Here is a 14663-nt window from a genome sequence, read left to right as displayed (position 1 = left end):
CAAGACCTTCCTTCAGGGCGTGGCTCACGCGGTTCCCCCGTACCGCCCTCCGGTACCGCCCTGGGACCTGAACCTGGTTCTCTCAGCGCTCCAGGCTTCTCCTTTCGAGCCTCTGCGGACGGTTTCCTTGCGACTTCTGTCCTGCAAGGTTATTTTCCTTGTAGCCGTCACCTCTCTTCGGAGGGTGTCCGAATTGGCTGCACTCTCCTATCTGGAACCTTTCCTAGTGTTCCACCAGGACAAGGTAGTTCTTCGTCTGGTCCCTTCCTTCCTTCCTAAGGTGGTCTCCGCCTTTCATCTGAACGAGGACATCGTTCTCCCCTCTTTGTGTCCTTCCCCTTCCCACCCGCGGGAGAGGAAGCTTCATCGCCTGGACGTTGTCAGGGCGCTCAAGGTTTACCTGGAGGTAACCAGCTCTTTCAGGCGTACTGACTCGCTCTTTGTGGTTCCGGAGGGGTCGCGCAGAGGGATGGCGGCATCCAAAGTTGCTATCGCCTGTTTTGTCAAGATGGCTGTTACTGAGGCTTATCTCGCCAAGGGCAAGGTTCCGCCCCTCGGTGTTACCGCTCACTCCACTAGAGCGGTCGGGGCTTCCTGGGCTCAGAGGAATCGGGCTTCTACGGAGCAGATTTGCAAGGCGGCCACTTGGTCCTCCTTGCACACCTTCACCAAGTTCTACAGGGTGCATACTCATGCGTCGGCTGACGCTGCTTTAGGCCGTCTGGTGTTGCAGGCGGCAGTTGATTGATGCCTCTGGTGTTGGTCTAGTTTGTTCTGGTCCCTCCCTTCTGGGACTGCTCTGGAACGTCCCATGGTTTCCTGTGTCCCCCAAGGAATATGGGCAAGAAAAGGAGACTTTTGTATTACTTACCAGTAAAGTCTCTTTCTCGCTCTTCCTTGGGGGACACAGCACCCGCCCTTCATTTGGGTTACAGTTGTGGTTCCGGCTTGGTTGCCCCCGTTGGGGCTCGACAGTTCTTTTTTCCGGTTGGTGGTTATCTTTCACTACTTGGACACGCAACTGGCAGTCTCTTCTCCAGGCTGAAGGGTATAGCTGATGGAGGAGGGGCTTACAGCTTTCACTTAGTGTCACGCCTCCTAGGGAGCAGAGCTATACCCATGGTTTCCTGTGTCCCCCAAGGAAGAGCGAGAAAGAGACTTTACTGGTAAGTAATACAAAAGTCTCCTTATTTTATTTTTTCCTGACCTCCCTATGAATTATCCCTGTCCTATCAATTATGAAGTCTCCTATATATTGCAGGTCTTCTGAATCTTCGGCAGATTGTTTTAGCCAAAATAGACCAAGTGCTCCACACACAGAAAAATGTAAACCCTGTTGATGAATATAGCAATTTATGTAAAGAGATTCTTGGAGTCCCAGCAACACCAGGTGAGCAGAATGAAATCACATTAAAAACACTTTAAAGGGAGTCTGTCACCACAATTTGCCCTTTATAGACCACTTACATAGCACTGTAGCATAACTATAGATCAGTCAAATGGTACCTTTGTCTTTTTGTTTGGATGTTCACCAGGGGCAAAAACTGAGTTTTATTCATATGTAAATGAGGGCTCGCAAGTGCCCAGGGGCAGCGTTCGGGCTGTAAGTGCCTAGGCCGCTCTTCCTTCTCACATAACCCCTCCCCAGCCTGTTTCTTGGCCCGCCCTGTAATCCTCTTACGTCATCCAGTGTACTGGCAGATATCCCGCCAGCGCATGCACACTGTGATGACCATTGTGGGCAGCAGCATCATTCCATGCAGTGCGCATGCACGGGCGGGATATCGGCCAGTACACTGGATGACGTAAGAGGCTTACAGGGCGGGCCAAGCAACTGGCTGGGGAGGGGTTATGTGAGAAGGAAGAGCGGCCTGGGCACTTAAAGCCCGAACGCCGCCCATGGGCACTTGCGACCCCTCATTTACATATGAATAAAACTTCTTTTTGGCCCCTGGTGAACATCCAAACAAAAAGACAAAGGTACCATTTGACTGATCTATAGTTATGCTATAGTGCTATGTAGGTGGTCTATAAGGGCAAATTGTGGTGACAGACTCCCTTTAAAGGGGTTGGCCAGTACTATAAAAATGTCCCCCATGTGTCGGGCCCTTCACAGTGAATATACTTGCCCCGCTCCCTGCACAGCTCCTGGTCCCCGCACCGCTGCTTCTCCCCGTGCGCAGATGAAAACATCCAGTGTTGAGGGGAGGAGGGGGGGGGGGGGATGGGGAGCAGCCTATGGCAGGGATGGAGACAAGTCTCCCTAGCTTTGCGGGTGATGCAAGGGAGGCTCGTCCCCGCCTGCCATTGGCCGCTCCCCCCCCATTCGCCCCGACACCGGATGTTTTCATCCACGCACTGGGAGAAGCAGCGGCGCAGGATAAGTATATTCACTGTGAGGGGCACAGCATACGGGGGGCATTTTTATAGTATTGGATAACCCCTTTAAGAGAGAAAACATTATTTTTGTATTGCCTATAAAGTTTATTTTCAGTCAACAGAGCTGTGTGAGTGCAAGAATAGTAGTTTTTATTGGGATACATGAAACTCATTGATTTAAGTCTAATTTCTTTTCTTTGGGAGGAGGGATGAACAAAATCTGGTATTCCACTGTTGAGCATGCAAGCCTTACATTGGTTTAATAATACACTGCAGTACACCTGTATTGCAGCATATTATGTCTGACTGTAAAACTTTCTTAGAAGGCAGGCGTAGGAGCTTTCATTAGGCCCCTTTCTGCCAAGGAAGCCCTTCGGCAACACTGCCTAGATGCTGCAGTCGCTATTGACCACAGCATCTGTGGGTTGAAACTGATGAATGGATGGCATTGGCTTGGCCACTGTGCCAACACCATCCCTGCACCTTACATTAACAGAACTTTGTGCAAACTGCATGTGCCAAATGTTGCATAGTAGTGGGTTCTCCGGGAATGATTTCAAAGGGCCTCAATCATTTTTTCCTAGAATGTGAGCAGGTAGCCTCTACTTGCAGAACTGCCTAGGGGGATGAGGGGGACTTGGCCTCACTCCATACTGCAATCTGGCACTTGCATTTGGTGAATTTTCTTGTCAGGCTTCTCAGCCATGAAGACATATTGTAGGCAGGGTCGCATTATTACGATCTATTGTAGAGCAGTGACGTGAGGCCTCACCCCCAGGCTGCTGTGCAAGTGGAAACAACCAGTCCTGCTAATATTTTAGGACAGGTTGCTTGCGGCCATTTTAAATCATTCCCGGAGAACTCCTTTAGAGTCCAATTCAAGCTAATATAGTTAAAGGGATGGAACCTGTCACCTGGTATATGGTGTCTGATCTGCAGGCAGCATGTTATAGAGCGGAGGGAGTTAACCAGATTGGTATACACAGTAATGGGAAAAGATTCAGTACATCTTGTGTTTTATTCGTAGTGGTCCTTAACTTTTCACACAACTTTGCTAATCTCTTCTTCACTCTCAAAGCTCAGAAGGAGCAGGAATATAAATGAATGAAATAAGAGTTATAGGGAATCTTCTCCCATAAAACTACACATCAGTCTGCTCAGCTCCTCCTGCTTTATAACATACTGCCTGCAGATTGCACTGTGTTTTCATGGTGACTGCTTCTCTTTAACCACTTCCCGCAACTGTAACGCCGAAAGGCGTCATTGCGGCGGCTCCCCCAGGCTACGCTAACGCCAATAGGCGTCATCTCGCGTGAGCCGAGATTTCCTGTGAACGCGCGCACACAGGCGCGCGCGCTCACAGGAACGGAAGGTAAGAGAGTTGATCTCCAGCCTGCCAGCGGCGATCGTTCGCTGGCAGGCTGGAGATGTGTTTTTTTTAACCCCTAACAGGTATATTAGACGCTGTATTGATAACAGCGTCTAATATACCTGCTACCTGGTCCTCTGGTGGTCCCCTTTGTTTGGATCGACCACCAGAGGACACAGGTAGCTCAGTAAAGTAGCACCAAGCACCACTACACTACACTAAACCCCCCCCCCCCCGTCACTTATTAACCCCTTATTAGCCCCTGATCACCCCTGATCACCCCATATAGACTCCCTGATCACCCCCCTGTCATTGATCACCCCCCTGTCATTGATCACCCCCCTGTAAAGCTCCATTCAGACGTCCGCATGATTTTTACGGATCCACTGATAGATGGATCGGATCCGCAAAACGCATCCGGACGTCTGAATGAAGCCTTACAGGGGCATGATCAATGACTGTGGTGATCACCCCCCTGTCATTGATTACCCCCCTGTAAAGCTCCATTCAGATGTCCGCATGATTTTTACGGATGCACTGATAGATGGATCGGATCCGCAAAACGCATCCGGACGTCTGAATGAAGCCTTACAGGGGCGTGATCAATGACTGTGGTTATCACCCCATATAGACTCCCTGATCACCCCCCTGTCATTGATTACACCCCTGTCATTGATCACCCCCCTGTAAAGCTCCATTCAGATGTCCGCATGATTTTTACGGATCCACTGATAGATGGATCGGATCCGCAAAACGCATCCGGACGTCTGAATGAAGCCTTACAGGGGCGTGATCAATGACTGTGGTGATCACCCCATATAGACTCCCTGATCACCCCCCTGTCATTGATTACCCCCCCTGTCATTGATTACCCCCCTGTAAAGCTCCATTCAGACGTCCGCATGATTTTTACGGATCCACTGATAGATGGATCGGATCCGCAAAACGCATCCGGACGTCTGAATGAAGCCTTACAGGGGCATGATCAATGACTGTGGTGATCACCCCATATAGACTCCCTGATCACCCCCCTGTCATTGATTACCCCCCTGTAAAGCTCCATTCAGATGTCCGCATGATTTTTACGGATGCACTGATAGATGGATCGGATCCGCAAAACGCATACGGACGTCTGAATGAAGCCTTACACGGGCGTGATCAATGACTGTGGTTATCACCCCATATAGACTCCCTGATCACCCCCCTGTCATTGATCATCCCCCCTGTCATTGATCACCCCCCCTGTCATTGATCACCCCTCTGTAAGGCTCCATTCAGACATTTTTTTTGGCCCAAGTTAGCGGAATTATTATTTTTTTTTTCTTACAAAGTCTCATATTCCACTAACTTGTGTCAAAAAATAAAATCTCACATGAACTCACCATACCCCTCACGGAAACCCAAAAATTTTTAGACATTTATATTCCAGACTTCTTCTCACGCTTTAGGGCCCCTAGAATGCCAGGGCAGTATAAATACCCCACATGTGACCCCATTTCGGAAAGAAGACACCCCCAGGTATTCCGTGAGGGGCATATTGAGTCCATGAAAGATTGAAATTTTTGTCCCAAGTTAGCGGAACGGGAGACTTTGTAAGAAAAAAATTAAAAATATCAATTTCCGCTAACTTGTGCCAAAAAAAAAAAATTTCTATGAACTCGCCATGCCCCTCATTGAATACCTTGGGGTGTCTTCTTTCCAAAATGGGGTCACATGTGGGGTATTTATACTGCCCTGGCATTCTAGGGGCCCCAAAGCGTGAGAAGAAGTCTGGTATCCAAATGTCTAAAAATGCCCTCCTAAAAGGAATTTGGGCACCTTTGCGCATCTAGGCTGCAATAAAGTGTCACACATCTGGTATCGCCGTACTCAGGAGAAGTTGGGGAATGTGTTTTGGGGTGTCATTTTACATATACCCATGCTGGGTGAGAGAAATATGTTGGTCAAATGCCAACTTTGTATAAAAAAATGGGAAAAGTTGTCTTTTGCCAAGATATTTCTCTCACCCAGCAAGGGTATATGTAAAATGACACCCCAAAACACATTCCCCAACTTCTCCTGAATACGGCGATACCACATGTGTGACACTTTTTTGCAGCCTAGGTGGGCAAAGGGGCCCATATTCCAAAGAGCACCTTTAGGATTTCACAGGTCATTTACCTACTTACCACACATTAGGGCCCCTGGAAAATGCCAGGGCAGTATAACTACCCCACAAGTGACCCCATTTTGGAAAGAAGACACCCCAAGGTATTCCGTGAGGGGCATGGCAAGTTCCTAGAATTTTTTATTTTTTGTCACAAGTTAGTGGAAAATGCAGATTTATTTATTTTTTTTTTTTTTCATACAAAGTCTCATATTCCACTAACTTGTGACAAAAAATAAAAACTTCCATGAACTCACTATGCCCATCAGCGAATACCTTGGGGTCTCTTCTTTCCAAAATGGGGTCACTTGTGGGGTAGTTATACTGCCCTGGCATTCTAGGGGCCCAAATGTGTGGTAAGGAGTTTGAAATCAAATTCTGTAAAAAATGACCTGTGAAATCCGAAAGGTGCTCTTTGGAATATGGGCCCCTTTGCCCACCTAGGCTGCAAAAAAGTGTCACACATCTGGTATTGCCGTACTCAGGAGAAGGTGGGGAATGTGTTTTGGGGTGTCATTTTACATATACCCATGCTGGGTGAGAGAAATATCTTGGCAAAAGACAACTTTTCACATTTTTTTATACAAAGTTGGCATTTGACCAAGATATTTATCTCACCCAGCATGGGTATATGTAAAATGACACCCCAAAACACATTCCTCAACTTCTCCTGAGTACGTAGATACCAGATGTGTGACACTTTTTTGCAGCCTAGGTGGGCAAAGGGGCCACATTCCAAAGAGCACCTTTCGGATTTCACTGGTCATTTTTTACAGAATTTGATTTCAAACTCCTTACCACACATTTGGGCCCCTAGAATGCCAGGGCAGTATAACTACCCCACAAGTGACCCCATTTTGGAAAGAAGAGACCCCAAGGTATTTCGTGATGGGCATAGTGAGTTCATAGAAGTTTTTATTTTTTGTCACAAGTTAGTGGAATATGAGACTTTGTAGGAAAAAAAATAAATAAATCATCATTTTCCGCTAACTTGTGACAAAAAATAAAAAGTTCTATGAACTCACTATGCCCATCAGCGAATACCTTAGGGTGTGTACTTTCCGAAATGGGGTCATTTGTGGGGTGTTTGTACTGTCTGGGCATTGTAGAACCTCAGGAAACATGACAGGTGCTCAGAAAGTCAGAGCTGCTTCAAAAAGCGGAAATTCACATTTTTGTACCATAGTTTGTAAACGCTATAACTTTTACCCAAACCATTTTTTTTTTACCCAAACATTTTTTTTTTATCAAAGACATGTAGAACTATAAATTTAGAGCAAAATTTCTATATGGATGTCGTTTTTTTTGCAAAATTTTACAACTGAAAGTGAAAAATGTCATTTTTTTGCAAAAAAATCGTTAAATTTCGATTAATAACAAAAAAAGTAAAAATGTCAGCAGCAATGAAATACCACCAAATGAAAGCTCTATTAGTGAGAAGAAAAGGAGGTAAAATTCATTTGGGTGGTAAGTTGCATGACCGAGCAATAAACGGTGAAAGTAGTGTAGTGCCGATTTGTAAAAAAGGGCCTGGTCTTTAGGGGGGTATAAACCTGTGGTCCTTAAGTGGTTAAGTACCACGCAATTACCATGCATTCTGCTTTTATTCTCTCCCATAATCCAGAGTACCAACTATTTACCTGGACACACCCTTCTAGAGGGAGGTCCATCCTAGATATTATCATTATTTTTTTTATTGTTATTATTGTTATTCTTATCTGGTATGTTACAGTATTTATAGCATTGCTGATGGTTTATTTTGCTGTCCACAACCATTCCAGGGACTAATATGCCTGCTACATTTGGCCACCTTGCTGGAGGATATGATGCCCAGTATTATGGATATTTGTGGAGTGAGGTGTATTCCATGGACATGTTTTACACACGGTTCAAACAGGAAGGAATTATGAGCCAAAAGGTAAGAATTTACCAAAGCACACAATACATGTTCAGTGGATATCCCTGTAAAAAAAAATGGTTTCTCGCTCGTATCATTGGGGGACACAGGACCTGCCCCCCTTCTCTCTTCGGGTCTCCACTCTACTCTGTCCAGGCTCCCGCTTTTCCCCCTGCTCCACCGTTGGTTCCGGGCGCTACCTTAGTCCCTGGCTTTGTTTCGGGCCTCCCCCTGGTTTGGGTTGCGGCCGCTCCCAGCTTTGTTCCCCCGGGCCGCCGGGGGTCTCCACATTCGTTGCTGGCAAGCGGGCGTCCCACACGCACTGCTCTGGGTCCCTTCGGCCGAAAAGAAGTGCATCGCGGTAGGCCGCGAGTGGCTAATTTAGGCCGCGGCTTCATCGAAGTATAGGCCGCAATTCGGCGCCTCTCTCCGTGATGTTAGGGGCGGAGCTCTGCTGGCCGCTGCTCCGTGGGAGGATCCTTATCGCATTCCCCGCGCTGATTCTGGTTGCACGCTTCGACTGGGAACACAGGACCTGGGATCTCTTGCAAACTGGTAGGACAGTTACATCCCTCTCCAGCCCTGAGACCAGTATTGGGTTCGGTTAGCAGCAATGTCCGAACCCGCGAGTGACCCCCGCATGCCACCAGCCACCACTTATTATGCATACACTAAATGCAAAATTAAGTTCCCGCGCAGCCAGCCAGACTCTGTATGCTTCACATGCTGTGCGCCCAGACAGGTTCTGCCCCCCGAGCCTACGCAGCTCCATGACCACCCTCACCGTGTGGAACCAGACTGAGCCCGTGCTCTATCCCGGACAGTGGAGGACCTATCGAAAATATCCCAATCCACCCTATCCCTTATGGGTCGTTTGATAAATCCCCGCCTGTGCAGTCCGCACCTTCCTCGGGGCGAACGACTTAGTGGCATACCTTTGCACAAGCGGCCCAGAGCAGGACATAATTCCTCCTCTGAAGCCTCAGCATCTCCACCCCCACCTGGGTCATGCTCGGACGCTTCCTCCCTCCCCAAGGGAAGTTCTGTCCGACGGGGAGATTGGGGACTCTGACTCTGATATGGATTCGGAACAATCTTCCAAGATTGCTTCCATTGGTGGACAGCCTAGTTACTGCTGTCCGTGACACCTTCCAGGTGCAGGATGACTCCCCCCTCCACGAGCCACCAGGGACTGTCTTTTCTCTGCTTCAGGCAGTCTCCTAAAGCCTTTCCCTTACACGACAACTTTTCGGTTGTTATTGCAAATGCGTGGGACCGTCCAGATCGTCGCTTTACCACATCCAATCGACTTGATCTACTTTATCCCTTTCTGGCAGATTGTGTAGCTAATTGGTCCTCTCCTCTTAAGGTGCATCCTCCGGACGCATGACTTGCCAAACATACCGACATTCCGGTTGCCGATGGCTCACCCCTCCAGGATCCTGTAGATCGCCGTATGGAGTCATTTTCTAAGTCAGTTTTCGCAGCAAGTGGCTCAGCACTTCGTCCCATTTTTGCTTCCGCCTGGGTGGCTAAGGCGGTCTCGGAATGGGCATTCCGGTTAAATCAGGACTTGGCGGCGGACCTCCCTCTAGCTGAGCTCCAAACTTTTTGGCCCTGCAAATCTCACAGGCGGGCAAGTATCTCTGTGAGGCTTCCTTTGACGCGGAGGCTCTTGTTGCCCGCTCATCGGCTCTCGCTGTAACCTTACGGCGCGAACTGTGGCTTAAGGTTTGGGCAGCGGATTCATCGTCAAAGCGTTCCCTTACAGGCCTCCCTTTTTCCGGCTCCAGATTATCTCCGAGGCTACGGGCGGTAAAAGTACTCAGCTCCCACAGGGCAGATCCAAGCACACGTTTCGGGGTAAACCTTCAAATGTTTGGGCCCATTCCTTTCACCGCTTCTCTGGTACGCGACCGGCAGCTGGAGCCCCTCCCAGGTCCTCCACGCAAGACCAGCGGAAAAAGACAGTCTTTAAGTCTCAACCAGCCTGGCGCCCGCAAGCACAGCCCGCTCGTCCCCCGACCAACAAGCAGTCCTTCGGATTCAACACTTCAGAATGGAGTCCCTTCGCTCTGTGGTTGCTTCACTGGAGTGGGGCGAATTTCTCTCTTTAATAGAAGTACTTACACGTCCCCAACACTCCTTCGCATCAGCGCTTCCTCCACTTTTCAGTAGTGCCCCATCACTACGAGTTCGTCGCCCTTCCCTTTTGGGTTCGCGACGGCACCGCGAGTCTTCACGAAAGTGCTAGCTCCTCTCCTTGCCCTTCTTTGTACCAGGGGCATTACCCTGGTTCCCTACCTGACGACATCCTGGTCAAAGCAGCGACCTTCACTCAGAACCAGGACAGTCTGCGTATCACTCTGGATACCCTGGCACGCTTTGGCTGGCTGGTGAACTTCCAGAAGTCTTACCTACGTCCCACCAGGCGGATCACTTTCCTGGGCATGGTCCTCCACATGGCCACGGCGCTGGTTCACCTCCCATTGGACAAGCGGCTAGCTCTTCTGCGGTCGGTTCGTCTTCTCCTCTGGCAGGTCTCATGGACGGTCATTACCACCGATGCCAGTCTTCGGGGTTGGGGCGGAGTCTTTCCGCCCTGGACAGTCCAAGGCGTATGGTCTCAGTCAGAGTCCAAACTGCCCATCAACCTCCTAGAACTCCGGGCCATTCATCTATTCCTTCTCCATTGGACCCCTCTCCTGAGGGGCCGGCAGATTCGGATCCAGTCAGACAACGCCACGGCGGTGGCTTACATCAACCACCAAGAAGGAACCGGCAGTCAAGCGGTGATGGAGGAGTCAGCAAAAATCCTGCAGTGGACGGAGACTCATGTACCAGCTCTATTGGCAGTCTACATTCCGGCAGTGGAGAATTGGACAGCAGATTTCCTCAGTCGGACGACCATGGACCCAGGAGAGTGGTCTCTGCACCCGGAGGTGTTCGACTACATTTGTCTCCGTTGGGGCTGACCGGAGGTGGACTTGATGGCAGCCAGACTCAACAACAAACTCCCCGCCTTCTTCTCTCTAACAAGAGATCCCCAGGCGTGCGCCGTAGACGCACTGGTGGCACCATGGGATGGGTTCTCTCTACTGTACATATTCCCTCCTGCCTAGAGTCCTGTGCAGAATCAGGATGGAGAGCATCCAGATGATTCTCATTGCTCCGGACTGGCCCAGTCGCACGTGGTACACTGATATCATTCTCCTTCTAGGAGACACGCCCTGGCCTCTTCCACTCAGTCTATCTTCTCTCTCAGGGACCTGTCTTACACCAGCATTTAGAGTCACTACGTTTGACAGCGTGGCTGTTGAAACCGCCATTCTGAAGCAGCGAGGTTTCCCTGACAAGGTCATCCACACCATGATTAATGCCAGGAAACCAGCATCATCCAAAATTTATTATAGAACTTGGAGGTCGTTTCTGCGCTTTTGTGAGGAACGTAGCCTCCCTCCACTGTGCTTCTCACTTCCCACTATCCTTTCCTTTCTGCAATCGGGTCTGTATTTAGGTCTTGCTCTTAGTTCCTTAAAAGGACAGGTGTCGGCGCTGTAAAAAAAAATTCCAGCATCCTTTAGCAGAACAGGCCCCGGTTAAGACCTTTCTACAATGGGTGGCTCGCACCGTTCCTCGTTATTGCCCTCTTGGGACTTGAACATTGTTCTTGGTTCCCTCCAATCTTCTCCTTTTGAGCCTCTAGATGTAGTTTCCCTCCGGCTTCTTTCCTGGAAGGTTGCATTCCTGGTGGCAATGACATCCATCAGGCGCGTTTCAGAATTGGCAGCGCTTTCTTGTAAGGAACCCTTTCTTATTCTGCACCAAGATAAGGTAGTGCTCCGCCCGGTACCTTCTTTTCAGCCGAAGGTAGTCTTTGCCTTCCATGTCAACGAAGACATTGTTCTCCCTTCGTTCTGCCCCTCTCACTAACATCCTAGGGAGCGACCTCTACATCAGCTGGATGTGGTTTGGGCTCTGAGGATTTACTTATCCATTTCTAGTTCGTTCCGCCGTACGGACTCTCTGTTCGTTGTTCCTGAAGGTCCTCGCAAAGGTTTGGCAGCCTCCAAGGTGACTATTGCCAGGTGGATTCATTTGGCAATTGCTGAGGCATAGCGCTCCCGGGGCATGGCACCGCCCCTCAGTATTACGGCCCACTCGACCAGGGCGGTGGGCGCTTCTTGGGCTCATTTCCACCATGCTTCCGTTTCACAGCTGTGTAAGGCAGCGACTTGGTCTTCTTTGCACACGTTCTCTAAGTTTTACCAGGTGCATACTTTTGCATCACCGGACGCCGCTCTGGGCCGCAAGGTCTTGCAGGCAGCAGTGTCTTAAGCTTCCGCAAGGACGTTTTCAATGGGCGTGTGGTTCTTCCCTCCCGTGGACTGCTTTGGAACGTCCCACGGTCCTGTGTCCCCCAATCATACGAGCGGGAAAACTAAATTTTTGTGGACTCACCTGTAAAATCTCTCTCGCTTAGTTCATTGCGGGGAAACAGCTCCCACCCATTAATTTCTGTTGTTGCTGCAGGTGATGGCAGTTGGTTTGCCGGTAGGGTCCTCAGTTCTGGTTCGGTCCTAGTGGCATTAGTTTCGTTATGGTTTGTTTCCTGTATGGTTTTTCTCCTACACCTACTGCTTGGGCACAAACTGATCCTCCCCTGCCGGCTATACCCCCTGCAGCCCGGAGAAAGTATAACACTTTTCAGCCTAGTGACAGCAGCCGCTATACCCACGGTCCTGTGTCCTCCAATGAACTAAGCAAGAAAGAGATTTTACAGGTGTGTCCACAAAAATCTAGTTTTTCACATATTAAACAGACTGCTGCAGATTATAATAAAACTGCTTCTAGGGTTTACATTGACTTACACACTTTGTGTGGGAGATGACCGTATAAATGTCCTGCTGCCAGTAAGTTGCATCTGAGTACAGGTTTATAGACTGGGAAACCTGCATCTTCTATTGGACAATTGGAGACGGCTGTTTAGTCATCTGCTGCCATATGTTTTTTAACACCGAAAACCCAAATATGGCTGTTACATGGAAAGCATTGTAGGACCTAACCATATCATCTGCGTTGCACTCGTCAACTATGAAAAAATAATTTTTATATGTAAATCTCTCCATGTTCTAGATTATTTTCACACTCTGCGGTACAGGAGCTTCATTCTTGTATGGAAAACTGATATATGAAAATTCCTCTTTGACCAATAGGATTTTTCAGCGCACGTATTAGGATATGCTGTGGCTTTTCAAATGTATAATTTGTACTTTTTTTTTTTTTTTTTTTTTTTTTTTTGATGCGGAAATCCACATGTGCATTTAGAAGTGTGTAGACACAGCCAAAGAAAAAATTGGACCTGGTAGAAAAAGCTTTACTAGACTCATGAATGTACCTCGTAATGCAGTGACCTCCCCCAAGCTACAGTACTACTGAAGAACCTTTCCTCGATACATCAGTCCTATATAATATCCTAAATCATATTGGCAATAATCAGTGCATGTTCTGTCTGGATAGTGATTTTTATGCTTTTGCATTTCCTTTTAGGTGGGCGCTGACTACAGAAACTACATCCTGAAGCCTGGCGGATCTTTAGATGCTAGTGAAATGCTGCGTAATTTCCTTGGCCGTGACCCTCAGCAAGATGCATTCCTTCAGAGCAAAGGACTGACCAGTCTGGCGTGCCCTGTCCCCTCAGCTTGTTAATAAAGTGGCAGCATCTAAATTAACCAGAGCACTCGATATGAACTGAGAGTGTAGTTTCATGCTTAAAAAACACTACAAAAATAGATAATTTGGAATATTAGTGTTGTCTTATACTTCTGGACCCATTCTCTTTACTGGAAAAAAACACGACAGTTTTCTTTACAGTTAAAAGCTCTTAAACTATTGATATTACAAATATTGGGGCCAAGAATGTATTTTTTTTTTTATTTTTCCCCCCAGATTAAGATGTTTGTAGGGTGCGAATGTCTTTACATGGCAGCTGCGGGTCTAATTGAGGCCCCTAGGTCTGCCTTCTGTCTATGCATACTAGGCTGTGCCTAATGGATTGCAGTTCATGCACTGTCCTACACAGTAAAATCCCCAAGTAAATCCCTAAGGGCTCTTTCACACAAGCGAGTTTTCTGTCCGGATGTGATGCGTGTAGTGAACACATAGTATACGGACTGAATCCTGACCCATTCATGAATGGGTCTATTTACATGTCTTTCAGGCATAATCTTTGCGTTCACAAAAATCATAGCATGTTCTATATTGTGTGTTTTTCATGCAGCCCTGGCTCTATAGAAGTTAATGGGGCTTGTGTGAAAAAACATAAGGCATCCGGATGCAATGCGTTTTTCACTAATGACTGCTGGGAGATGTAGATTATTATACATCAGTTTTTCTTTACGTCAAAAATGCATACAATCCGGATGGAAAAACGGCACACACTGAACGCAATTGCTGAAAAAACTTATTGAACTTGCGTGCAGAACCATCAGTTTTTTGTCCTAAATACAACTTGACTCCTTCTATATCACTTTTGTGAAAGAGGCCAAAGTTTTGAAATGGGGCAGAAAAATAAATAATTAAATCCCCTCCACACGTTTGGTACCGTCGCATCTGTAATCTGAACTATACCAGGATCACGTTATTTATCTTGCACAGGTAACGACATAAAAAAAAACTAATTCTGGCACAGTTTTTTTTTTAATCTGCAAAAAATAAATGAATAAAAAGTGATCAAAATATCTTGTGTGCCCCAGAATGGTTTCAATGAAGACTACAAGTCATACCTCAAGAATAAGGCCACACAACTCTTTTGAAAGAAAAATAAACTCTATGAGTCTTGGGATACAATAAAATTTTCTTTTGATCATGTT

General features: G+C 47.7%; 1 protein-coding gene across 3 annotated transcripts in view; it reads left to right on the top strand.

The window, feature by feature from the left end:
* Window positions 1–14362, top strand: part of THOP1 (thimet oligopeptidase 1) — a 56811-nt gene extending 42449 nt beyond the window's left edge. For all 3 annotated transcript variants that reach the window (XM_040417594.1, XM_040417595.1, XM_040417596.1), the window contains exons 11-13: window positions 1262–1390; window positions 7676–7812; window positions 13342–14362. In XM_040417594.1, the coding sequence (XP_040273528.1) occupies window positions 1262–1390; window positions 7676–7812; window positions 13342–13500 (425 nt within the window). In that variant the 3' untranslated portion in view covers window positions 13501–14362. The remainder of the gene's footprint in view (window positions 1–1261; window positions 1391–7675; window positions 7813–13341) is intronic.
* The last annotated feature ends 301 nt before the right edge of the window (window positions 14363–14663 follow it).

The sequence above is a fragment of the Bufo bufo genome, chromosome 2 (assembly GCF_905171765.1).
Source record: "Bufo bufo chromosome 2, aBufBuf1.1, whole genome shotgun sequence".
In the NCBI taxonomy this organism is placed as follows: Eukaryota; Metazoa; Chordata; class Amphibia; order Anura; family Bufonidae; genus Bufo; species Bufo bufo.
Note: the sequence above shows the minus strand (reverse complement) of the source record. Positions and strands in the feature narration are given on the sequence as shown.